The sequence below is a fragment of the Podarcis muralis genome, chromosome 3, assembly GCF_964188315.1.
Source record: "Podarcis muralis chromosome 3, rPodMur119.hap1.1, whole genome shotgun sequence".
Classification (NCBI taxonomy): Eukaryota; Metazoa; Chordata; class Lepidosauria; order Squamata; family Lacertidae; genus Podarcis; species Podarcis muralis.
In genome coordinates, this window is record NC_135657.1 from 24,280,736 (window position 1) to 24,308,227 (window position 27,492).

A 27,492-nucleotide genomic window follows, 5' to 3' on the forward strand; every position below is an offset into this window, starting at 1 on the left:
CATATCCTTATTCCATGAATTTGTCTAATCCTCTTTTAATGCCATCCAATGTGGGGGTCATCACTGCATCTTCCATAAATTTCAACAAATTATGCAGCATGAAAAGGTACTTTTTCTGTCTTGAATTTTTCAACATTTGGCTTCATCAGATGGCTTGAATTAACAGACAGAAAGAAAACCTTTCTTTCTCTGTACCGTGTATAAAATCTTACAGACAGGTCTTGTCTCCACCTAATCTCTTCTTTTTTCCTGAAGTACAAAATATTGTAACCTTTCCTCACAGGAGAGCTGCTCCAGTCCTGGGATCAATTTTGCTGTCCCTTTCTGAACCTGTTCCAGCTCTGTTGGAGAATATCTAAAGCCTATGAATTAAGTTACGCAGGTCTTGGTCTGATCAGTGTCTAGCTGAGAATCCACTTAGAAATCCGTATATATTTGTTTTTAATACCATTTTGGGAGAAAACCAGGATATAAATGTAATAAAAATATACTGCCACTGTGATACTTGAAACTAAAAAAGAAATCCTTTTCAAAACCTAGTTATTAATCTTGGGTAAATCAAGACAATCACAGATAACACATTTTTCCCAAATCTTTGGCTGTATTGCAATGGTTGTTTCAATTCGTAGTCTCCAGCTAAACATTTCCTATCCATGGGTTAACAATATATTTTACCAACGTGTTGTCTTTTAACAGTATTTATCCAACATAACAAAATAAACTGCAATTTGTTATACTTTTTTTTACAAAACATTTTATAAATATTTTTACAAAATGTATACAAAGCAATTTCAAGTGAGACATACTATACAAATGAAAAGTATTTAAGCAAATAAAATCCATACCACACTGACAACAAGTGACACATCCTCTTTCAGTAAAGTCAGTCTGTAAGGCCTCCCAAATCTAACAGCTCAATTATGCTGACATTGTTGAATCAGGTTTTTTTTTCATAGTTGCCAACTAAAATTTTCTTTTAACCTTAGACAACATGGAAAGACATCCAGGAAGTAAAGAGACCAATCCTACAAAGCAGTTATGCACAAATAAATGGTCTTCACTGGATTCAGGACCATGTGCTGCGTAACAAATTCACACTTTTTTTTTTTTTACAACAAAAATATTTTTACTGCATTACCAATTAAAATATTCAGAGCTCTAAAACCAAGTTCAATAAATAAAATACATTAGCTACCGTAGGTTAATTTAGCTGAACTTTGTTCAGTGGGTACCCAGCATAAATGTTGGAATCAATATAGGTGGAATTTAATCCACATATGATGGAAGTGCATTTCAGATGTCTCAGCTAAACCTTTATCTAAAAGTAAACTCTCACATCATATTCAAAATGTGTAAGCTTTGTTTTGGTATTTAGGTTCAGAATATTCTGTACAGCTGATAAGAAACTTTATTCTGTGAGATAAAACCAAAAGAAGACAAATTTACAAGTATGTGTCAAATTTATCATTCTTCCAATCAGATTCTAGATCAATTGATTTCTGTGACTGGTGCAACATACACCCTGCTTTCTTAGACATCTCATTATGGTTACAGTTCAATGAATTATTCTTTGCAGCATCTTTGATAGAAAGGTAGCTGCTGCACTATCATTGACAAGAAAGCAAGTACAGGACCCATGCCTACAAAAATGAACCAAAGTGGCAATGCTGTCTCCGTGGAATATGGGGTTTCACAAATATTTAATTTTAAAACTGGCACTTTAAAAAAAGTGGTAATAAAAACAAAATTTTAAAGCCCCCCGTCTTTCTAATCCTATTAAGAGTCAACAGAACATTAAGTTGCATTACTATTTTGCTGAATTTGTTTATCTTTTATTATTCTATAGTTATTCTGTTTCAACACAAGGTCGGTGGTAGTGTTTTGTGTTTACTTAAAGAGCAGAATATGGCTCTAACGCTACAATAAAATTGGAGCGGAGAAAGCAAAATTCCGCCCTTTATCTGGGCGCTCTGGCAATCCAACTGACAACCACAGTTTGTTACTCTTGCTGTGTCACACAGCTCCAAGGAGCTCCACACAAGCATGGAAGAGGAAGCTCCCCAAAACAGTACTGAGAATGCTTGAATTCCAAACCTCTGTATGCAGACAGCTACCACTGGGTCGAGGCTGGTGCACCTCAGGGCTCTAAGGCTATGACGATATCCATAAGGAAGCTTTTGAATATGGTTGGTAAGGGGAAGCTGCAGAGAGATTGCTTTACAAAAAGCACACCTCTTGGAGTTTTGTTTTTTTTTAGTAGGCATACATGCCACATCCCTCTTACTAATGGCACAAAAGCAATGTACCTAGAAGCACTGGTGATGGTGGTAGAATAATTTCTGAAACACACAGGAAGAATGGGGAAATGCCATGGGTTAAAATAATAAATAATTATATTGTCGTGATGACAACTAGCCAAATCCAAACATGCTAGGGGTTCCTTTGGCTCTAGATCTTGTATTAAATGCCTTTAGAGATAGGCTTGGATTCAGGGACTCTCCCGTTGGTTGATGCAGAAGAAGTGACATTTCCTGATTATCCCTTCCCCTGCAGCCCTATGAAAATCCACTCCAGATGCGGGTTGGGAAACCCTTTGGAACAATTTGGGAAATGGTACTGAGCATTGTAGGAGGAAGGAAGAATCTGCAAAAGTTGCAGCCTCCTCCGCCATCAGGCTCCTCCACTGGATTAAAAGCCTTCCATGAACAGAAGGCAAAGTCCAAATTTGCGGACGGCAAATTCTAAATTCAACCTATAATTTTTTAATGGGATAGAAAATTAACTTTGGTTTGTACATAGTTTGGTAACTATAACTGCTGCTACAGATGACAGACATTCTTGAACTGCAAGAAGCAGAAATAAGCAAATAGCAAACACTGGCCTTTAAATTGTTCAGATTAAGGCTATTATCTCCTTAAAGTATAAACTACTACAATGATTTCCAAATAAAAGTGCTTTTGACACTTGGTCTAGAAAAAATTATACCACATCAGAAAGATTAAGTTTGACTATATCCAATTAGAAAATGAAAAAGCTCTTCTTGATGAAACGTGTGTGTGTGTGTGTGTGTGTGTGTGTGTGTTTATATATATACATTTATGTGTGTCTATACAGAATTTTATGGCTATATTATAGCCTCTTTGTATACAATTTCCCATCTACTAGCTTCTTAGACTAGCATGTATCATTTTACGCAGTGCTGAACGTGACAAAAACTATACAGTGTAATTCAATACAGCAAATTCCTATGTAAGATACTTGTTTCTGCTCACTGAGCATAGAAAAGCACTTTAAAAGTATAAAGCCCTGTAAACACTGATGCCATTTTCTCTCCTTCCAATTCCTCTCTCTCTGTTCCAAACCTCAAGAGATAGGCATTTCTAAATAGAGGTACTGGGGAATTTTTTTTAGCCCCAAATATTAAATCTCAAAATCAAGTGATAGTGGGTGGAGGCAATGGATCTTTTCCTATGAAATACAACATTCCTAACATTTTATTTAAGAAACCTGTTACTAGACTGTGATTGTCAGTATATTACCATGTTAACTTAGGGCCTAGTGAACTGCAGTTTCATTAAACTGCAATGTTAAAACGATCAGCAAAGCTGTATCATAATGTGTAGGCCCTACCAGACAGCTTTCTCTCAAGGGTTTACATTACTGGACACCTCACTGTAACCACAATGAGTATTGCTTTCAAACACAAAACAGAATCTACTTTAGAAAGGGTAACCTTTGACATTTGTCAGGCTGTTCTTGTGGTGTCATTCACATTTACTTCTAAGAGAAATATGTCCATGGTACTGTAACTATTAACACTCTAAGATACTATTTACAGCAGCTTCTAAAAGAGAGTCTGTTTCTACAACACCTTCACTGTGGTCTGGAATAAATTTCTCCAGGCAGTTTTCTTGTGAAGAAATAAGCGAAAAGTTTGGATATTCTAATTCTAGGGAGCCACTGCCGGTTGCTTCGCTCTGTGGCTGCCTCCCAGTCTTTTTCAGTTCCAATATGTTTTTGAATGTAGTCTCTAAACTCTTATTGAGCAGCAAATCCTTTTGGGGTTCCCCAGAACCTTTCAAATTGTCTGGATGCAAATCCTCATTCTTTGGAGAACTCCGAGGAGTTTTGTCTTGGAGGGAATGATTATATGTTGTCTCTGAGTGAGAATCAACTGTGTTCCGACATGTTTTATTATGCGTACCATGATCTACACTTGATAAGGTTTTTGACGAATGATCTTCAGAACCTAAAGAGTTTTCATTTGACTTTCCTGGATTTTTGCCAGCGATTTTTTGTTCTGAATCAGCCATATGTTGGCTTTCAGGAGAAGAGCTTGTTTTCTCAAATTTTAAAGCTTTTGCAAGGCTTTCTGATTTTTTAACAGAACTGTTTCCTTGTTGTGAACTCATAACATTGTTAGGCACTACTTGAAGTTTGCTGTGATTTAAGGACTCTGCTGTGCTTGAACTTGATCTGTCTTTGATTTGGGTATTAGCAGTCTGGTTTTGAGACGTTGAAGATTTGTTAGATTGATGATCACTTTCAGCCGGCTGTGTTTCATCAGCAATCTTGTCAATTTGTGTGGATGGACAACAAAAGTCTGCTAGAAAACCATCTGAAATTTGAAAGCAATCGTTTTAGTAAAGAATTGTGACATATCATGGACAGATAAACAAGGATTGGAGTATCTTTCAATCTTTTCAGAATTAGGACCTACACACTTTCAGACCCTTCTGAATTTTGTTACCACATTGGTATGGTATTGCTGTTGGAACCCACTTATCAAGGTCTGGCTGTGACCCAGCTGTGGTCCCAGCCCACTAGCTGAAGACCATTGAATAGAATAACTAAAGCATGTGTACGAAAATATGGTTTTAGTGAGTTTCAGGTCCTGAGCTAAGGGGAATTCAGATTAGTATTAACCATGGTTAAGGCCTGGGCCACTGTTTCCCTTAACTACAATTAAGACCAGAAAAAGGGAATTTGCTCCAGAGAGAGGAAGCATGCGCTGACACATGGGGTTACAGGTAACCAGGATTATACCAACCCACTGCTGACTAGGTTTGTTTTCAACTTTATTTATTTCTGTTCGCAAACTGGCAAAAAAGTATGTGTAGTCAACTTAAAGTGTAACAGACTGGAGTTCCATCTCTCTGGGCAGAATTGCTCATTTGAATGCTAATGAATTAATATATACATTTTCACTTTATAAATGTAACACTGTTTTGTATATTAACTGCTAACAGTGCGGTCCTACCCATATCTACTTAGAAGCAAGTCCTATTGAGTTTAATTGGGCTTCCTCTCAGATAGGTTGGTATAACATTGCAGCTTTAATCATGCAGAATGTATTTAAAGTTCTAAATAAATAAATAAATAAATAAATAAATAAATAAATAAATGTGATTTACGTTAGACAAAGATGTCAAAATGATTGGGTTTCCTCTCCACCCATCCAAAAAAAAAAGGTGTATTTTTCCTGCAGCACCCAAGTTTCCACAGATGTTGCATCTCTATGTCTGACTCACAAATATAAATCCTTCCTGCGTTCTAATTTTACTTATGGCAAAAAAAGCCACTGTTATAATATTAAAATCATTTCTCTGTATGGTACGGTGCTAGTCTATACATGTCTACTCAGAAGTAAGACCTAATGAGTTCAATAGAACTTACACCCAGGTTTATTTGTATAGGACTGCAGCTTAAGATGCTTTCATTTAAAATGGTTACATTACCTACCAGGATCTACTATTGCAAGGCGTTTATCCCGTGAAAGAGTTTGCCTTTCTTCCTGGTTAAACATCCTGTCAATCATGACCATTTCTGCAGAAGGATTTATCCTCTGGAAAAGAAACAAACAAAATGATTTCTATAATTAACAACTTTAGCTTTTACTTGCAAGGAGCAGCATGAAGTTTCCTAACAATACTATAAAACAGAATGCTAAGTTCAACAGACAAACTGAGGTTGCAAGTTCATTATGGGGGTTATTTTTAAAGAAAAACTGGCGTTTTTGTATATTATGAATGCACACATTTGTTTTGTAAAATTGGTTTGTTAGGAAAAGTCAGTTAACATAGGGGGAAAAACTATTTTTATAATATTATTGTTCCATATCAAAGTGTTTGTGCAGCACAGCTCTATGTATTTTGAATTGGAAGTGATTTCATTCTGAATTCAGTGGGGCTTTACTTCAAAGTGCACACAGGATTGCAGCCCTAACTTTGCAGGTAATAACTTTGCTTAAATATGCCAGATCTGAAAGTGTGTGCATGTTTTGTAAAACAGGCGGATGCAAAAGCCTTGAGGTGTTGTTGTCTTTTTAAAGAGGCCTCTATAAAAAATGAAGACTGTGGGCTGGTACACAAGTAACACTAAATCACGGATTACCAACCCAGCACCCATGGGCACCATGGTGCCCCACGAAGGCTTTCACTGCTGCCTCTGGAAAGTCCCCCAGACGCATAACTTTCATTTAAAAAAAAGAAGCACTTCTCTATCCCACCTAGAATTGAAGTTATGGGGCAAATGTGCAAGTACTTTCTAAGCAATTTCTGTGAAATGCAAGTGAGTGTGATGTGGCCAAATTGTGTATTTTTCCTGGTACTGATTAATGTTCCCTGTTGTGATGAGATAGCAACATCAGCGTTTGTGTATGTAATTGCTACAAGCAACTCTCTGTTTGCATGGGTGCTGCGTTCCGGGTCACTGTGTGCGTCAGTAACAGTGACTCCCACAAAGACATCAGTGATCAAGCAGCAATAAAAGGCATCAAGTGGTCCTTTAGGTACCCAAGATCCAAGTTGTTACAGGCCTTGTAAATTAATACCAGAATCTTGAACTTGGCTCAGTAGTGTATGAGCTCCCAATAGAAGTTTTTAAGCATCATTTAGGTTACGGAGGGACGCGGGTGGCGCTGTGGGTTAAACCTCAGCGCCTAGGACTTGCCGATTGCATGGTTGGCGGTTCGAATCCCCGTGGCGGGGTGCGCTCCCGTTGCTCGGTCCCAGCGCCTGCCAACCTAGCAGTTCGAAAGCATCCCCGGGTGCAAGTAGATAAATAGGGACCGCTTACTAGCGGGAAGGTAAACGGCGTTTCCGTGTGTGCTGCACTTGCTCGCCAGATGCAGCTTTGTCACGCTGGCCACATGACCCGGAAGTGTCTGCGGACAGCGCTGCCTCCCGGCATATAGAGTGAGATGAGCGCACAACCCCAGAGTCTGTCAAGACTGGCCCATACGGGCAGGGGTACCTTTACCTTTACCTTATGGCAATAGTTTGTCCCTACCAACTGTCTAGCTGTGGCATTTTGCAGAAGCTGATGCTTGTGGACCAGACCCACTGGCCACCTCACATAGAACGTATTGCAATAATAGAATATTGAGCTTACCAATGCATGAATCATTGTGGCCAGGCTATTATCAACAAATAGTTGAAAGGACTAAATTATCGTGCAAATATGCCTGCTCAGACCTTTCTGTTCCTGTACATTTATCCCTGATGGGCTAGGAGAGTTCTTCTGAGCAAGCTTACTTTGTGAAGGGAGACCGACCCCGACCCCTGCTCACATTTTTTGAAATTCATTAAGAGTCCTGGGGAGGGGGGAACATGGCAGAAGTAAAAAAGCTCTCACCCAGTTAACTTGTCAACACAGGATGATAACATTATCTGTTTAGTGAAATCTATTGCTAGTGCTAAACATTCCTAAGTACCACATGTTGAGAGATACGGGCCATGGAATTAGATGAAAGCTGCACATTGCTGTGTTACAATAAATTAAGCCATGTGGGATAAGATGCACAGATCCATAATATACACAAATGCACACGTATTTTTTTAAATTAGTCTTACCATAGCATCTTCCAAGAGCAGACATCTGTATTTATTTAACATTGCCTGTGTTCTTTTCAAGAGCTGTGTGGCCACAGATTCAAATTCATTATCCACTGGAAAGGTGAAGAAAATACATTTAGAATAGGAGTTCTTAACAACTAAAATAGTCATTTAAAGCATTTGATTCTTACTTTTTGCCTAGTACAATATATAATATGTAACTGGTATAAAACCCCAGAAGCATAGCATTTTCATAACCATTTGGAGAGTGAAAAAGTACCTTTTCTTAAATCCTCTTCTGTTGGCAGTGATCCCTGGCACACATGATATGAGAGGAGTCTCTGGACTGCATCATTTAAAGATCTGAACTGAGTTTTATCAGGAGTCACAGCATGTGCCTGGTCCTTCTGTAGCTGCTGTAGAATACTAATGGGAAGATTGCTATTGTCAGTTGTTTACAATAGCACCACATGTGTGTAACAACTTGACAAAATTTGAGGGAGGGAAAGAGAGGAAGAAATGTCTAAAGTAAAAGGATGCATAAAAGGAAACAACTTACAAGGCTCCTTTTGTTAGTTGTTTAGCAGCAGGCCTCTTTTGTCCAATTGTATGGCCATCGACCTAGATTCAAAACGTGCATCAAATACACTGGGCTAAATTTCTTTTATAAAAATCAATTATACAGTTGTGCATATCATCCAACAGAAATAAAAATAGCCTCAAAATCTCTTTAAGATAATAAAATTATGGGTGTGTTTTTTAAAAAAACACCTCTTAAATGCATTTTGTATAGACTGCATTACCAATATGACCAGTTTTTTGGATTTTCAAAAAGGCATTTTTTAATCTTTTGAGATACTAAGAAAATAAATCAACAGCATGGCTATATATGCCTGAATATATGCATCTGACAGATACAAAGGCAAAAATCCAATGCACACTTTCATGAATAAGCCCCATTAAACTCAGAAGCATTTAACTCCAAGGAAATAAGAACAGGATTGGACTGCATATTTTGCAGCCTGATACAAAGACAGCACATGACTAGAGCTTACAGTGCCAACAGATATGCTAACACAGCCTTCTCCAACCTTGTGCCCTCCAGCTTATTTGGACTCCAGCAACTGTCAAGCTTAGCCAGCACATACTCATTTAATATTTAAAAGTGATGGGATATTTAGTATATACTATCATGGATTTCCTCTCACAAATGACCAATGGAGAGGTTATTATATTCTATGTAGAAAATAGTACAAACAAGAAATGATTGGTGCACTATTAGCCTTTTCAGGAACATTCAAAGGCGGAGGGTGGGAAAGGGGAAATTGCCTCCTACCTGTACATTTGTTTGGGCAGAAGATGATCCTACTGCTTTTTCCTGGTGTGTCAGTGCTGTGCCTATAGGCTGCTGTATGATTTTGCCCCCAGTCTCTTGTCCTATAAGAAGATATATTATGAAGATTCTTTAACAATCCCCTATACAATACAGTGGTGCCCCGCAAGACGAATGCCTCGCAAGACGAAAAACCCGCTAGACGAAAGGGTTCTCCGTTTTTGAGTTGCTTCGCAAGACGATTTTCCCTATGGGCTTGCTTCACAAGACGAAAACGTCTTGCGAGGCTTGCGATTTCCCCCCGCTTTTCCCCCCCTTTTGCTAAGCCGCTAAGCCGCTAATAGCCGCTAAGCCGCTAATAGCGCTAAGCCGCTAAGCCGCTAATAGGGTTGCTTCGCAAGACGAAAAAACCGCTAGACGAAGAGACTCGCGGAACGGATTATTTTCGTCTTGCAAGGCACCACTGTATTTGGAATCTTCTGTCTAGTTATGTCACTGAATGATTTAAAATTAATTTGCACGTAGGCAAACATATTTAAATAGCAATGCTTTCACAAAACTACTGCAGGCCCATACAAAACACAAATATTTATAAAAACTATCTTATGAGCCTGAGGTTTAAGCCAGCATTTAACCACTTGCCATTTCATGGAACTTCAGAATGCCAAAGCTGTATACAGGTATCAATGAAAAAGACATGGGGAGCCCAGCTAATCCCTGTCTTCATGAAGTAAATACCACACATACTAAAGTACTGTCCAGTCTTCCCCCACCCCCACACTTCGGTCGGTCAGGCAAATTAATCAAAGCATCATGTTCTTTTTTTACTATATTGACATATATATTCTTTTTGAAATATCTTCTGCTGTTATTTGTAGAGACTGCTTTAAGCTCTGCTCCCAAGTACACATTTTCAAGAGCAAGTTCCAATGACAGATGGGTAGCCGTGTTGGTCTGCCATAGTCAAAACAAAAAAATTCCTTCCAGTAGCACCTTAAAGACCAACTAAGTTAGTTCTTGGTATGAGCTTTCGTGTGCATGCACACTTCTTCAGATACGTGAGTTTTCTCTTTTTGGTTCCCAAAGAACTAATGTGCTCAATTACTCAGGCAAGCTTAATGCAGCTTGTCTCAAATCTTAGGGTCACTTCAAGGTTAAAACAAAAGATAGCTTCCTTCACTTCCAGCTACACTTTTGTTGTAGCATCTGAAGGGCATGTATGTGTTCCACAATAAATGTGTGCTCCAATCACAGCTCCCAAGTTTATGTTTACTACTAACATACGACTAAATGCCTTAGGCCACAGGCACAGCCCCAGAAGTTCTGAGCATAGCTGTCAACTTTTCCCTTTTCTTGAGAGGAATCCTATTCGGAATAAGGGAATTTCCCTTTAAAAAAGGGAAAAGTTGACAGCTATGGTTCTGAGATGCACAATGACAATACTGGAAGGCCATACATGCATTGAGAAATTAGTGCAGAGCTAACTTCAGGAAACAGCTCCGTTGCTCATGCCTCTTCTCTTTGCAGCCGATAAAAACATCCTTCTAACATTACATTTTCATGTATTTCGGTAAATTGTTGGTTCTCTGTAAAGCATTTATGACTTGTAAAAGCCATGGGGGGAATCAACTAAATTTGCAGAAGACTTTTAGCAATTTTTGAAGTGCATTTCCTAAATTTCCACCCTACTGAACTTAAACTAAATTTCTATCTATACATATTTTAACTGGATTTTCTCTCTGTTTTAAAGTGTAATATAGCTTTTTACCGGTCTGACTGGAAATTGTTGTATGCTGCCCTTTTAAGCTAAATGTTTTCTAGAGATTGGTTTTAAAAGCTCTTATTGCATTAATTGGAAGCCGCCTTGAGAAAACTGTTTTAAAAGTTGCATATAAATAAATAAAAAGAATCTGACACATATGTGTTAACTCTCAGTAGCACAGCTTAACATCAACCTGAAAGTTCAAATTTTCAAGTAATATTCAAGACAACCCTTTGCTGTAGTTAAGAATCCACTTCATAGCTAAGAAGTTGAATAAAGGTATTTTAAAAACAAAAACTTTATCTGCCTTAGCAATTTATTACCTAAAAGACTTGTTAGTTGAGGTGGTCTTAGATTATCCTGCGACTTTGACGTTGAAACTGAAGACACCAAATTCGTAACTTTTTTTTGAGTCTGAAAAAAGACACCACACATAAATACCATGCAGATTATTAGAGGTAAAAGATAAGGAAAAGCCAATATCCTATATACAAAAGAAAACATATAAACTCTATCTGCAGTTCCAGTTTTATTACCTTGCACTACAAATAAAATGATCTATGATAGGTAGAGAATTTGAATTTGTTTATCTGAAAGGTTGGCACACAAAATCATTGCCTTTTTTCCAAAGGTTGACCATTGTGCAAAACAGGATGCAAGGCTAGATATAGGTTTTTTAGGGCTCGTATGATCTTAGCAATCAGTACAAACATCTGTGGCATCTTGTACAGTTCAGATATAACATCTCTGGTTTATTAGACCAAGAAGCACTTTGCCAGTAGGCTCTACCTTCCTTCCACCTTTTGCTTGCACATAAGAATTAAAGACTTCCCAAATTTCTTGAGCCATGTTGGAATGTAACTGAAATTTGTTAAGCCATGGTTTTCCATTGCTGGACTTTCAATCAATACCTTTCATCATCAAATTCTGAATTGTTCCAGATCTTTAAAGATACAGAGAACAAGTAGTACAAATATATATTAAATGGAATCATTTCTCATTCACTTGAGAATGGTCTGACCTCAAGAGCTCTCCTTCCTATCTCTCATGCAGTCTCAACGTGCAAATTACAATAAATAGTATTCAGGAATCAGCTACAATGTGACTTCAATACTTTTAAATGAATATCTAAATCACTACTGAGAATTCTGAAAACCTCACTTTTAGCAACTAAACAAGACTTATTGAAGGAACAGAAATAACGGGTTGTACTAAACGTTGCACAAGTAGAAAGCAAGTTCAAACAATGGATCTTTCCCTTCCCGTTTTCCCCCTACACCAAAAGCTTCTCCAGGTGTCTTCCTGAAGAAAAGAGATGTAGCTCAGTAACGGATCACCTGTTCTGCATGCAGAAGGTCCCAGCTTTAATCCCTTGTATCTCCAGTTAGGACTGGGAATGTTGCCAGTATGAAACCCTGGAGAGCCACTGCCTGTCAGTGTGCACAATACTGAGCTAGATGGATTCAGCATAAAGCAGTTTCCTGTGTGTGGGTTCTGTCACATGGTGGTGCAGTGAGGAGGCAGGTCTTCTAATGTCAAGAATTTAACTCTACTAAAACAAGATTCCTCTGCCCAATTTCAGCAATCCTTCAACCTCTCACTGCTGCCCCATATGACACAGCCCATGGCCTCCCCTTCAACCTTCTAAATAAGCTTTTCAGAGGGTACAGGAGGCTACAGGGGAAGCAAAAGAGCCATCTTCTCCATGCACAACAATGGATACAACCCAATAGTTCCAACCAAGAAGTATTGATCCATTGACACAGATTCTAAAGGTTCTTAGGGTGTTATTTGTTTGCATTGTTTGCTGTAAAACAATAAAATCATAGATATGTACATTTAGCAGCCGCAAAGATTTTAAAGATGCTAAAGATTTTGAACTTGCATCAATCCATACCTGGCCAAAGGAAAACTGGGGCTGGGATGCCGATGTGTGACTAAAGGTGTTCACTGATTTGGAAGAAGAAACTGGAAGACGATGTGAGACAGTGACTGACAATTGTGTTCTGTTTTGCTGTGTAAGTTGATCTCCAGCAAAATTTCCTCCGGAAGCAACAGTCTGGGCTGATGGACCAATGTTGGGATGCACTGTAGCAGCAGAACTTACAACCGTAAACCGGTTGCTTGATGAGATACTCGAACCTGTTGACTGTCCAGGAGACATTGTGGTAAAGCCTGTTCTACCTTGGGAAATGTTTCCTTGGCTGGGGGATAAATGCAACACAGCAGACGATCCCTGTTGTAGTGGAACCTGGCCACTAACAATTTGAGAAGTCCCATGGTTCACTATAACTTGGCTTCCAGGAGCTGCAAATGTCTGACCAGAAACTAGCTGTACAGAAGCATTCTGATTATTCAGCATCTGTCCTGAATATGACTGGTTAGTTCTAAGCATGTTCGTAGAATTCCTGTTTAGCATAACATGCTCAGTGGATACTTGGCCAGAAACAAGCTGGGAAGGCTGATTTTGAAGAAGTTGTCCATTTATGGTCTGGACATGGTGAACCGAATTAGGATTTACTGACAGACTTGTGGGTATAAGAAACTGATTCTGAGGTGCATGAGGCTGTCCCATAGGAGAATGGATCACAATACTACCACTGGCATTACTTACGGCTTGAGAGGTAACTGCTTTTCTTGCATTTTGATGACTAACAATATTAACAGACATATGTGGACCAACTACTGAATTCTGAGGGGAGTTTGACGAAGCAAAAGGAATCCCTTGTTGCACATGATGCTGCTGTATTCCCAAGCTATTCACATTGTAGGTAGTTTGCTGGCCCATCTGAATAGGCTTTGGCTGGATATTGATGGGAACCTTGTTAGAATTTGGAGCAAGACCTCTCTGTATAATGATGTTATGCACAGGCAAAGATGTCTGAAAATTTGTACTATTAAATGGAACAGTTACAGGTTGTGCTACTGGACTGGAATTTGAGTTGCCAAACAATGAGTTACCATTAGGTGTTTGTCTATGAACCAAGAGACCACCACTCATGTTTCCAGGTGCTTGCTGCCCACCACCCTTCAAAATAATATGAGACCCTTCAAGATTATTGATGGTCATCATGGAAGGTTGATTACTAAATGAACCAATCAATTGTATCTGTCCTGAACCACCAATTTGACTACTGTTTGACAAATGCTGGCTAGGAACACTGATCCCCACATGTTGCATAAAGCCATGTTGCACACCAACTGTATTGCTTGCAAAAGATGCTCCAACTGGTTGCTGTACAACTTGAGTAACTCCTATAGGTTGCAGCGTCTGACCTGAGTAACTAGAAACATTAGAAGCCTGAGTAAAAGATGCTGATGAGGAAGGATGAAGCTGAGCTTGTGCAAACTGTTGGTTAGGGCCTATGTTGGCATCCAGATAAGCCTCTTCTGCCAAAGTCTGTTCAGTAATATTAGCTTCCTGCAAAGATTTCTGGAGGATATCAAAAGGCTGATCTTCACTAAGATCAGGCAAGGAAGAAGATTCAAGTTCATCATCAAGAAACTGAAGGCTACTTGGCAACTGTAGTCCATCGCTAGACCCTTCTCCAAGCTGACTACCGACACCTTTGATTGATGACTTAGGATCAGAACTCTGAAAGAAAAATTGTAATACACACCATCAGGGTTCAAATCCTCACTCAACCATGAAGTTCAATGGATGAGCCTGTCATTGTCTCTCAGCCTAACCTACCTCACAAAAGCACTGTGAGGATAAAATGGAGAGGGGGAGAAGCATACGGTTCTTTGGAGGAAAGGTGGGATGCAAATGTAATAACAACAACAATAAAATACTATTTTAAAACAAATTATTATTAGTAGTACAGTGTTGCTCATTATAGGTTTCTCCCCGCCCCCTTTCAAAACATCTCTCAAGAATACTACTAAGTCAGGTATCATTAGATTAATGACCATGAGTGGCATGCAGCATTAACCCAAAATGAGACTGAGCAAGAAGTTTGAACCAGGTGTAAAGGGAGACCTCTTGGCCCACATCCTCCCCACAGAGGCCCTATTAAAGGTTACTTAATGCAGGAGGGAAACCCAGAGCTCAATAGAAAAGCAGCACTGAAACCCAACTCAACAATTCTCCTTCTCAATAATCCTACTGGCCAATGGGAAAGCAACAAGATGCTAGCAATGCAAAAGGCAAAAACTGGTGGCAAAAGCTTAGTGCACAAGTGCACAGGCTCAGAATTCTCCTCCTTCTTCACCCATATTCAATCCTTTGGTTTAAATAGCAATTGCCTGCATGCTATTTTTGGCTTTTACTTCACCCAGATAGGAGTATTAAAAGAATGGAGAACTTAGGCACACACTAACATGCACTAAAATTACACTTTTTCCTATAAACTTACACTGATATTGGCGAATATGGAATTTGAGTTGGCTGCAGAATATCCTGCATTAGTCAAGTCTTCACTGTTCTGTAATACAGAAAAAGCATTACAATAAGAGCAGCACAATTTGTAAAATTAGATGTATATTTAACATACCAGAATATATGATACTTACAGGTTTACTGCCTGCTCCATGGAGGAAATAATTCAGTGCCTGTGCATCTCTTTAAAAATACAAACAAGGAAAGTAAGATGGATCAGTCCAGTCTGAGAATCTTGCATTTGTTTAAAATATACTAAAATGGCACAAGCAGGAAGAACCTTACTGAATCACACCATCTGAATACTGAGGCTGTGATCCCCAACTATTTTAGAGCATGCATCTCAAAGCAACAACCCTGGCTTGCTTGCAACAAACCCTATCAATAGTGTAAATATATATTTATAAAGCAATATATTTAACTGTTACATTGTTTTTAAAATAGCTCTCAACTATGGACTGAACCAAATAAGACATACTCAGAGGTGAACCACTGAAATAAATGACTAACTTGTTCACTGACTTAGCTGGCTATAACTCTGTTTATTCCCTAAATCATTGGATGTTGTTTTGTGAAGGACCAGCTCCAAATGCTGGGGCCTTTGGCAAGAGACCTATCTACGGTGGACGCACTTTCTGCTATCTACATACTTTGTCACTAGCTCCCAAACCACTGCCACCATTGTTCATGCTATTTCCTGCTGCCACTTCCCACTACTCTGCTGCTGCTCACCACTGTTAAGTCCCTATCCCACCTGGGGGAAATGACCAAGGCTAAGAAGGCAGTGATCAAGCTGGTGGGAAGAAAGGAGGCAGAGTGCCACTCTCTGGTACTTCTGTTAGCCGCACCAAAACTGACCTTTTAAGTAAAAAGGTTGGTGCTGGAGGTGCCAAATGGAGCATCAGAGAACTACATTCAGTCACTACTTTCAGGGACCCTCCTCCTATGAGGAAATTCAAGTTTGTCTAAGTGGCCCTTAATATATATTAAGGTAATATTTGTCATTACTTCTTTTACTGTAAATTTTAAATATCTTGTATGCCTTTGGAATAATTTTTATTGAATTAGTTATTAATTTCATTAAAAATTATACATTGCTTGTTAAAAACAACCACCTCGAAGTGGTTTACAAAGGTGCCTTATATACTCGTGAATAAATAACTGTAAATAAATGATAAGCATTTATTTCATTTACAGTAGAACTCAAATATATCATAACATGCATCCAAAGCATATTTGTTTGTTTAAAAAAACTTATACCCCCACTTTTTGTCAAAAAAAGAACTCAATAAAACTTCATTGAGAATTGTTCCACTGAGATTAATGGGATTTACTCCTAAGTAAGTGTGCACCTGATTTCAGCCCTAGAGTGCTATCCTAATAGGGACTGGGTTCTGCCAACCAGGCAGAGAGAGATGGTTCTTACCCAGTGTTTATATTCTGCACTTTTAAAACAAAATCTCCCTACTGGTTTCAAAGAGGTGAATTATTTATGCCAGCTTCATGTTAGCACAAATAGGAGGCCCAAACCTGGAGCCTCTTTGAGAATGAAGGTGCTTTGTGGTCTAACACTTGCTAACACCACCCATTTTGTGGTCTAACACTTGCTACTGTAAGCAGCAGCAACACCAGTGGTAGAAGTAAACATGCAGCACTTTCCATGGGCAAAGTGGGGGACTTCACTGCAGAGATGCCTGCCCCACCCACAGAGTAGGACACCTTCTCCACCAGCAGGGAGGAACCTTCATGAAATTCTAACCTTCTCCAGCCAGCAGATCTGGGGATTAGGACAGTTATGCCCCTTTTCTAACAGACAAAAATAGACTATTTGTGCAAATTTTCTTTTTGCAAAGTGAACTTTATATTATTTCTCTGCATAATTTCTTTTTTTAAAAAAATCTTACCCAATAAGATCAAAGAGACAGGATTCATCATCGTCATCATCCATGACAACTAAGGAAAAACAATATTGTATCATAAAGATTTCCTATTTCTTTCCAGAACAAGATAATTAAAAATAGAGGATGCTTTTCAACATGTTTCTTCCTAACATATATTGTTTATTTATAAAATCTTCCCATTGTTCACTAACCTGCAAATTATGTAGACTAGCAACAGCATATTTTTACAACAGGGCAAACGTTATTGCATGCTGCTTTGAATATAGGAGTAAAATGGTACTTTGAGGCATAGTATATACTTGTGTTACACATCTGTGCTCATTTTTGCATTTATTCCGCAAAGTACATATGAGGTTCCTGGAAAACAGTGGGAACATGATATGATTTGACTTTGATGATCTGTGATTTGGAAAATCCAGTGGCATAACTGAAATAAGTGGGTAAAAAATTATGCCTACCAATATTGCTTCCATGCAAATATTGTTTGTAAAAGTCTTCTAAATCAGCATTTCATACTCAGCACTGTTTTCTCTCTATTTACAGTAACTTTTGATCAGCTGAGTGTTCTAACCAGTGACAGCTGAGTATTGTCTTTCTGCAGTTGGATTTTCCCTCACTTAGGAGATTCAGTCTGTAACCTTCTGCATACCACCAAGTTATAGCCATACACATATAGACAACAGTGACTCACACAATGGTAACCTTGAAATTAGATAACAGTAACACCCTCTTTGTGGGGTTCAAAAGCTGTAACAGGTACAGAATGCTGCAGCTAAGCTGCTCACTGCTGCTCTCTACTGCATGCATATAACATCTATCCTAAAGGACCCCAGTTTTAAGGTTTTACTATTTACTTACAAGACCCTGAACAACTTGAGAAATGGATATCTAAGAAAATATATTTTCCCATCTGAACCTGCTTGTTTGATGTCTTTAGAGGAGCCCTCTTGGTAGTGCCACAGCTGTCAAGTTGAAGTCTGTTTCCCTCATTAGGGAAGTCTCCCCTAAGAGATCTGGTAGGCACCTTCCGTGATGTGCTTCCACAAGCAAGTGGAAACATTATTTCTTGCCAAAGCATTTATAGACCCCTTAGTTATGTTTTGCTATTTATTCTTGGCCAGTTGTATATTTCTTATGTAGTTTTATTGTTTTAAATTGCTACACACTGATTTGATACATTTTGCGGAAAGCGGTATAGAAATCTGTTAAATATATAAATGATCTACAACTATATGCATACATTACCACAGAAAACTAGTGGCCGGCTCTAGACTGTAGCTTAGAAGGGGGAAGGGGGTATAGCAAGGCTGGGAACAGGCTGGGCTAAGGTCCCTCCCCACATTGCCATGGCCCTCAGCAATGGGTGACACTTGTGTCTCTGAGTTCCTGCAAGGGACAAAGGGAGGCAGCCAAAGTACAGTGTGGGTCTCTAACATGCTGCAGCCCAGCACCCTGCAGATGTACCCCCAGACCAATTAACACTCAGGCATGGAGTTTTTGGCACTCCCTTTCATTTGTTCGGCTTTGGAATACTTTGTTTTTATTGCATTTCCAGTCCAGTTCACAACTTCGTATTGCATGATTTAGCCATGTAGGGCACCATTGCCAGCTTTTCATGTGAAGATGAACAAATTGTACTATTTTTTTCAACCATTAATAGCTGAGAAGATTGTCCAAGGCAGGCATCCTCAAACCTGACACCCTGGGTAGTTGCTTAAATCACCTTCCCCTAAATCTACCCCCGATTGAGAAACCGACCCAGGCCTGGCCTGGCCAAAGTACAAATGGCTAGTTAATTAATATCAGTTTATGAAATTCCTATTTTTATTGCTTCTTGGATTAAGATTTCTAAACAGGAATAGTGTCCTGTACTTGGATTAGCACAGAATCAAGAATTTCACCAGGCAATACTTTTCTCATCATAAGGTAAAGGTAAAGGGACCCCTGACCATTAGGTCCAGTCGTGGCCGACTCTGGGGTTGCGGTGCTCATCTCGCTTTATTGGCCGAGGGAGCTGGCGTACTGCTTCCGGGTCATTTGGCCAGCATGACTAAGCTGCTTCTGGCAAACCAGAGCAGTGGACGGAAACGCCGTTTACCTTCCCGCCGGAGTGGTACCTATTTATCTACTTGCACATTGATGTGCTTTCAAACTGCTAGGTTGGCAGGAGCAGGGACCGAACAACGGGAGCTCACCCCGTCGCGGGGATTCGAACCGCTGACCTTATGATCGGCAAGTCCTAGGCTCTGTGGTTTAACCCACAGCGCCACCCGCGTCCCTTTTCTCATCATAGAGTTGCAGTAATGGCGACAGCTACACCTGATGGGAGCTCACCCAAATATCCATCTCTTAAGAGTACAAAAGCCTTCAGAACAAAGGAAGCTGTCTTTTACCCGAGTCACACAACTGGTCCCTTCTAGCTTAGCATCGTCTACACTAACAGCAGCAGCTCTCTAGGATTTCAGGTAGGGGTATTTTTTGGTCCAACCTGGAGATGCCAGTGATTGAACCTGTGACCGCCTACATGCTGAACAGATGCTCTACAAATGATCAACAGCCCTGAGATTTGAGTATGACTTACACACCCTTGACATCCTACAAATTCCACAGATCTCATCTGTAAATCTGGCACCTCATTTTCCTAGCAGCATTAATCTGCTTTTAATATGAAGAATACAAGCAGGTGAAGCTTTTCCCACACTGTGCCTGCTTGTTTTTGTATGCCATATTGAGGATAGCCAGATAAAGAAGATAGTAAGAGAACTGACATCTTGTTCAGGAACTGCTTCTATGCCTTTTAAAAGCTGCATGACTGGTAGGAACTTAACTGTTGCAGTTTTCCCCCCAAATGTAGTTTTAGGGAAATCTGCATCTGCTGTTTTTTGTTGCTGATATTGTTTTCTCATCAAGCAACCTTTAAAAGTAAATAACCCTGTCAAGAAAAAAAACCATGGAAACTCTATCTCTGCATGAAGTTTGTCCCAAGGAGGAAGGTACAGTGGTGCCCCGCAAGACGAAATTAATTCGTTCCGCAAGTTTTGCCGTCTAGCGAATTTTTCGTCTTGCGAATTAGTATTTAGACAAAGGAAACAAAGTTGCGAGACGTTTTCGTCTTGCGAAGCAAGCCCATAGGGAAATTCGTCTTGCGAGGCAACTCGCAAACGGAAAAACCTTTCGTCTAGCGAGTTTTTTGTCTTGCGAGGCATTCGTCTTGTGAGGTACTACTGTATATTCTCCCACCCATTTTTGAACTCCATGCCTCACATTCTTGTTTTACTCCGATTTCCTCATTCCATATGGCTTCCAGTCAGAATCCTTTGCTAAACTCCAACACTTGTTTTTCACCCTGTGTGCAATCCTTTCAATATAAAATTGCATTGTCCATAGGCCTATGTGAGGATTTTCTGCACATATCAAGAAGTGAACTTCTCTTTCTGTGTGTCTCTTCTGCACAGGCCACAGTACCATGTAATGTATGTCATATTTTCATATAATGGATACCATTTCACAAGGTTATTATTTTATACACAGTAAAATTATCAGTTTCAAATATAGTATTTTTACAAAATTACACTAAAAGCCATTCAAGAACATATTATACTTGGAACCTCCAGGTAACTATGGGCAAGTCAGTACCGACTACACAGTGGTATTGTAGGAAGAAGCATACAAAACACTTTGTGTCCCATCCATGACAATCTGGGTATACAGTGTCCGTGTAAAAACATGGCACCAGGCAGGCCTTCCTGGGGAAAGCATTCCACAAGCCGGGGGCCACCACAGAAGTCCTATCTTGTGTTGCCACCCTGCAAACTTCCTGTGGAAGAGGCACACAAAGGGCCTCAAATGATGATTTCAAGGTCAGTTCATGTTTCCTACTTATCTGCATAGCAGTGTAGACTGGCAACCACCCACTACACAGCACTTTCCTCTAGCACTCATCTGAAAGGTCACAGTAACGGAACTAATGAAAGCCTGTCCGGAGCCGCATAGTTCAGGTTAAAAAAAGAATTATGTTTTCAATAATCCCAGATAAATACTTGAAATGGGTGTGCAGGAAATCATGACATCACAGCCTTGCAATTTGGCCTATTTAAAATCCTAGCAAATCTGATTTGCAAATTTGTTAAATTTGGGAGCAGCTGGCAGATTGCTACAAGTCAGCTGCTATGTATAAATTGGTCCTGGATGCAAATGTCCAGTTCAACAAAAATTGGTAATGTATAAGGTAAAGGTAAAGGTACCCCTGCCCGTACGGGCCAGTCTTGACAGACTCTAGAGTTGTGCACTCATCTCACTCGAGAGGCCGGGAGCCAGCGCTGTCCGCAGACACTTCCGGGTCACGTGGCCAGCGTGACAAAGCTGCTCTGGCGAACCGGCACCAGAGCAGCACACGGAAACGCCGTTTACCTTCCCGCTATAAAGCGGTACGTATTTATCTACTTGCACTTAAGGGTGCTTTCGAACTGCTTGGTGGGCAGGAGCTGGGACCGATCGACGGGAGCTCACCCTGCCGCGGGGATTCGAACCGCCGACCATGCGATCGGGAAGTCCTAGGCGCTGAGGTTTTACCCACAGCGCCACCAGAGTCCCTAGGTAATGTATACTCTCTGTTAAAGCAAAGATCTGAATAAACCTGAAATTAGAATCTCTGTCTAAATTACTATGAATGGCTCTTTCTTCTGTCTTGTTTCAATTCTATAAAAATGGCAGAAAAATATGGAAATGACTTTAGTCTACCAGTGCTTATATGAATCACAGCATAAGAATATATAGTTGAAAGTGCAAGCAATACTTGTAATTAATCAAGGATGCACCTCAAAGATTGGCAAAATTTGGCCTGTATGTGTACCCTCAGAAGGAAGATCTTAAGTACAAAGGCAAACCCTATAATGTTTTCTTCTTAACTTGGAAAAGATTTACTAGATTTTATTTATTTATTTTGGCCAAGAAATCTTTGAGTGTCCCTCCCATTAATCTACCAGCTAGATTTCTATCCTTGTTTCACATATATTATATACCACAGGGCAATCTTGTTTTCTGGAACATCTGCCCTGTTCCATGTATCTGAATACAATCTAGTTAGTATTTTAGGTTATCTCTATGCGCCTGAAGAAATTTACATAGAACCCATTACTGTCTGGGGCGGGGGGGGCGGGGAAATGAACACATTCAGCAGCCTGACATTTCAATTTGGGTGGGTGGAGAGGAATGGGAATGTTAAGCGAAACTAGGAATGCCTGTGTTTCAGAAAAGTCCCTTCCCCATACGAGAACACTATTTTTGGCTTCAATTTGAAACTTGACTTGTTTTGGATCCACTCAATCCTGTTCCCAGTGAACTTTCTGCTTTTTCTCTCTCATGATAACAAGGTGAAGACAGAAATTTAATTTAATTCACTATGCTATAAAGTAACTGCTTTAAATTAATTTTTGCCTATGTATCTATTGAAAGGAACGCTATAATCCTATTAAGTAATTAATAGTATGTCAGTTCTAACTATGTCATTCACCAAAGAGTATTATTTGTCAGAAACTGTTCTATAAGCTACATCCTTGGTCCTGGAGTACTGTACAGTACACTAGAAACATTAAGAAAACGACTTTGCTTATGTGATCAGGAACTTCTCAGTTGCCGTGGTGTTAATAGTAGGGCTGCCATATGTCCGGATTTTCCCAGACATTACCGGGATGTCAAATGCAGAATTGACATTGGGGAAGGGGGTGTTCGAAAGGCGGCACTTTGTTCTGGATCTTAGGCAAGTCAATTGAAAAATCATGCTTTTTTGGCTCAACAACTTTGGGGGTTTGTCTAAAAAACTTTTGGGTTTTGTTAACAATTTTTGGGATGTCCTGGTTTTTACTTTTTGAAATAGGGCAACTCCAGTGGCTGCAAGAGTTCCGTTCAGCTTAAACAGCAGAAAGTCCATATAACAGTTCATGTGAGACCTTGATATTCCACTATAAAGCAACATTCTTCCATCTTTTTCCCCCGTATATCTTATCTACTCATTAGAAACTAAAATAAACAACATCCAGGCCATTTTGTAAAATCATGTGATAAACATTACTGCAGTAAGCAGTGAAACAAAAATTTATATCTCATCAAGGGGAGTATATTTGGGGGAGGGGAGAGTGGGGAATCTCAAACCTAATCCCCCCCCCAAGGTCTTAATTCTAAAATGCTTAAAGAAAGGTATGTCTTATAACAGTCTGTTGCTGGCAAGATATGACTGGCAAAAAATGCTACTTAAATGCCCAGGATTTAAATCTCACAGGAAAGCACAATGGTATGATGTGTTGCCTTAAAGCCACACTACTGGGCTTTCTAAGCCAAACCATTTCTAAACTTTGGAAGCATTTTTAGTTAATTCAATCCAATCAACACAGAATATTGCTTTCCACATACTTTACTCCCTTATTACTTTAGCAACAGGGATGCCTGTGCCCAAGAAGGCATATTTTGCTCACTTATTTGATTTTTAGCAAACAGGACCTCCTTGGTACACCGTGTAAAAATGCCCACCTACAGCGACGAATGAAATCTAGAAGGCCAATTCAGAGAGTGCTGCTCCTCCATTTTTAAATTTTACAAATCGCTTATTTTCCAGCAGCCCCTTTGTTGTTTGGCAGACATAACATGGGACTAAGTGATTTCCATATCCACTGTACTATAGTGTAGGAGAACCTGGCAAAAGTCGAGCAGCAGCGTTTTAACAACTACCCATTACACTGAATGTGTAAACTGTGTGCTTAGGACTGGATAATTTAAAATAGAGTAGCCATTTTTTTTAAAAAAAAAAAAAGTATACTCTCTCACACACACACCTTTCGATTCGCATTCCACATAAATTTTGGGGTGGGGTGTTAGGAAAGCGATTACTCTAGGAAATAAAAATAAAAAATAAAAAATAAATTTCCTCAGTGCGTGGGGTAAGGAGTTATTATTTTGCTCGTGAGGGAGCATTTTCGAGTCTGTTCTGAGGTAACGAGACTAGACCGCGGGAAGCAACGGAGGGCAACGCCCCGGCCGGGGAAGAAATGTCAGGAGTCTCTCAAAATGGCGGCTTGAAGGGGACGAGAGAGAACGGAGAGAAACTGCGCCACAAATCCTGGCCGGTAGCCAGGCAGCGCCATCTTCTCTCCTCCTGGTCCCTCCGAAGCGGGGCACAAACCAGACCGAACCCCGCCATGTAAACGCAGATACGGAGAGAGAGAAAAAACAGCCTCCTCGACTGAGCTTTGGAAAAGCACGATTAGTGCTTAAGATATTCAAAAGCCATGCATGTTTAAGGGTTTTAAAAAAACAACAACATCCTAACCCTGGTAAAAGTAAAGGCCTCATTGTCCTTCCTTCGCCCAGGCATAGGCGATTTGTTTATTTTTACGAATGCTAAGCCTGTTTCCGCTCTCAGAACAAGATACATATAACAATCTGTTTTAACGTTACCGACGTTTACACCCCAACCCTCCGGAAACCCGTTTCGGTTTTAAAGGGAGGGAAGAAAGAAAATCGGCGACCCACCTCAAAAATGATCCAACATTTCAGAGATTTTTCAAGCCAGCCTTTTAACTAAGGCTTTCTCTTCCCCCATCCCCCCCCCATTATAGTGTAACCATAACTGAAAATCAATTAACCACAAAAAAGTACTTTGTTGGAAGACTAATCCGGCGGCAGTTAACAAGCTCACGTTCATCGAAAGACAAAAACGAAGGCGTTATTACAGATGTAGAATATTTATTATTCTTGCCGTTTTAAAAAACGTATATTACAGCCTACTATTAAGGTTTATTTTTTCTTCCCCCTCCCCACCCCCTTTAATCCTACCGACGTAGAATCACATACACTAAAACAATCACCATTTCCATTCCTTTAAACGCGATACCGGAGGAGACAAGAAAAAGAAAAACACCGAGTAACAAAAGAAGGGGGGGAAACCATATAAACGAAACGAATTGGGAATCCCCGTAAAAAAACCAAAAAAGCACAGCCCATGCTAAAAAGATATAGCGGAAAATTATGACAAGATGATAAGAGGTGGTCGATGAGAGCAAATCCAACGAGGAACGCAAAAGAAAAAGGAAAATCCTTGGCAGCCTCACGCCCAGGAGAGCGAGAAGACGGAGCGTCTCCATTTTCCCGAGGAGGAGGAAAGGGAAAAAGTGCTTCACAGACCAGAGAGCTTTAGAGAAAAGCAAAGAAACGAGGGGGGAAGAAAAGAGGGAGGAGATTTGAAAAGATTATTTTTCTTTCTCCCTCACACACACACACACACACACACACACTCGATCCCCCTCTTCCTCACACACACCACACACTGAGAGAGAGGGAGAGAGAGAGAGACAGACACACACACACCCCTCTTCCTCTCCCTCTTGATGGCCACCAAGGGGGCGGCCAGGAAAAAACACACAAAACCCACCCCAAACACAACAACAACTAATTTTAAACCGGCTCAATCAATGAGTCATTAAAACGAGGGTTTTTTTTCCTCCTTCTTCTTTCGCCTTCCCCTCTCTCCCTCCTCTCCTAAATTTGCATGGCATCAGCGAGAGAGAGAGGGGGGGGGAGAGAGAAACCCACCCCAGTCCTCTCTCTCTCTCTCTCTCCCAGCCCCCCCCCCGTCTCTCTCTCTCTTTCTCTCTCTCTCTCTCTCTCAGCTATCAGCCTAGACCTGAAACCTTATCTGTCCTCTCCCCCCTCTTCCTCTCTCTCTCTCTCTCTCTCTCCCTCCTTGCCTGTCTCTCCCCCTTTAAGAAACAACATTTTTTGGAAGTGCCCTCAGTAGCCGCCGCCGCCGCCGCGGCCTCTCGCTGCAAAAAAGAAATAAATATTTCATTTCCCTGCGAATTAGCAGCCTGCCCACCCGCGCCAAATCGCCTTCTCCTCCTTCATCTTCCTCCCCGCGTCCCCCCTTCTCTCTCCTCTCTCTCTCTCTCTAGATATATATTTATATACATAGCCCCGGAGCCAATAGCTCTCTGGGCTGAAACCTAATATCCTGGTTTTGGCAACTCCTGGTTGTTAATTTGCTCCTCTTTTTTTTCCTTTTCTGTCTGGTCTGGAGATAGATTTCTCTCTCTCTTTCTCTTCTTCTTCCCCCCACCACCACCACCACCCCCGCTCGCTCTCTCGCTCTCTTTTCCCTCCCCGAAGGAAGGGAGGAAGGAGGTTGTGTGTTTTTTTTTTTCTTCCTTGAAATTTTTATCACAAAATTATAATACACTCAAAGGGAAACTCACCGTCATGAAAAAGCAGTGCCTTGTCAACGGGGTTTCTTCGCCATCACATCAGGGGCTGGCAGTGTAAGAGAGAGAGAGAGAGAAAGGGAGGGGGGAGAGAGAGAGAAAGGGAGAGAGAGAGAGAGAGAGAGAGTACAACAAGCACACAGTGCGGGAGTACCCAGCCAGCCACAAGGAGAGGCGATCGGCGCACCAGGCTGGGGGAAGAAAATGAAACACCGCAGCTCGAGCCGCATTCACAGAGCATTATTAAGGAACGGCGCTTCGGCGAACTTGAGCGAGCTGCCTTTTGCCTTTTGCAAAGCGCGGCGTGAAAGGAGGGTCCCCTTTAAAAGAGCTCGCTCGCTCGCTCGTTTGTTTGTTTCTTGGTCGCAAAGAAAATCAAGCCCCCTTGATCGCTTCCGAGCTGTCATCTGCTGACCCTTTGCAAAACTTAAGTTTGCAGCGAGTGACTAAGTCGCCCGGTCTTAATAGAACGTTTTGCAGTCCGCCCCAACCAGTTCATTGTGTGACACAGTTGCGCGTTTTGGAAAGAGCAAAACGCCGCTTCTAAATTTTCATTCTTTTTTACATGCACACCCAAAATGACGCGCACAAAGGAAACTGAGGTTTGAAATATTTCAAAGGAACTGAATGATAAGCTTTTTATTTTTTTAAAAAAATTCTGTCCTTACACGGAACCTAACTTTCTTAGGGATTGGCCTGAGTATTGTCACTTTGTGATGGTTGTTACCATACTTTGACATGCTATTGACAAGAGCCTATTATAAGTTCATAAAAGATTAAATTAGTGGCCATGAGATTTCATGTTTTCTGTTCTGGGAGGGGGGAAAATTATTTTAAAGTTCGTTTAAAATAGACCAGAATTCTTAACAATGTCCATATTCACTGTTCTTTTTGTGCAACAAAAATGCTATTGTTCATCAATGCCCACCTTTCATCTTCTTTAAAAAAAATCATGGTAAAAACTTTTCAAAGAATTAAGAAATACTTGATTTCCTGTTGAGAAACATAACCATTCCACCTTGTTTTAACATT

General features: G+C 40.3%; 1 protein-coding gene across 7 annotated transcripts; it reads right to left on the minus strand.

The window, feature by feature from the left end:
- Positions 1-581: 581 nt before the first annotated feature.
- On the minus strand, positions 582-26,762 carry BICRAL (BICRA like chromatin remodeling complex associated protein). Of its 7 annotated transcripts, none has more exons than XM_028724768.2 (12): positions 26,455-26,762; positions 17,216-17,264; positions 15,446-15,494; positions 15,289-15,357; positions 12,828-14,525; positions 11,254-11,344; positions 9,172-9,272; positions 8,395-8,456; positions 8,116-8,261; positions 7,854-7,948; positions 5,743-5,845; positions 582-4,618 (listed from the first exon to the last, which is right to left on the minus strand). In XM_028724768.2, the coding sequence occupies exons 2-12, from the start codon at positions 17,257-17,259 to the stop codon at positions 3,813-3,815; spliced, it is 3,264 nt and encodes a 1,087-aa protein (XP_028580601.2). In that variant the 5' UTR covers positions 17,260-17,264; positions 26,455-26,762; the 3' UTR covers positions 582-3,812. The 7 variants fall into 7 exon arrangements, with proteins under 7 accessions (XP_028580601.2, XP_028580604.2, XP_077781678.1 ...); XM_028724771.2 differs by lacking the exon at positions 26,455-26,762 and adding an exon at positions 26,079-26,103; XM_077925552.1 differs by lacking the exon at positions 26,455-26,762 and adding an exon at positions 25,072-25,791.
- Positions 26,763-27,492: the final 730 nt, after the last annotated feature.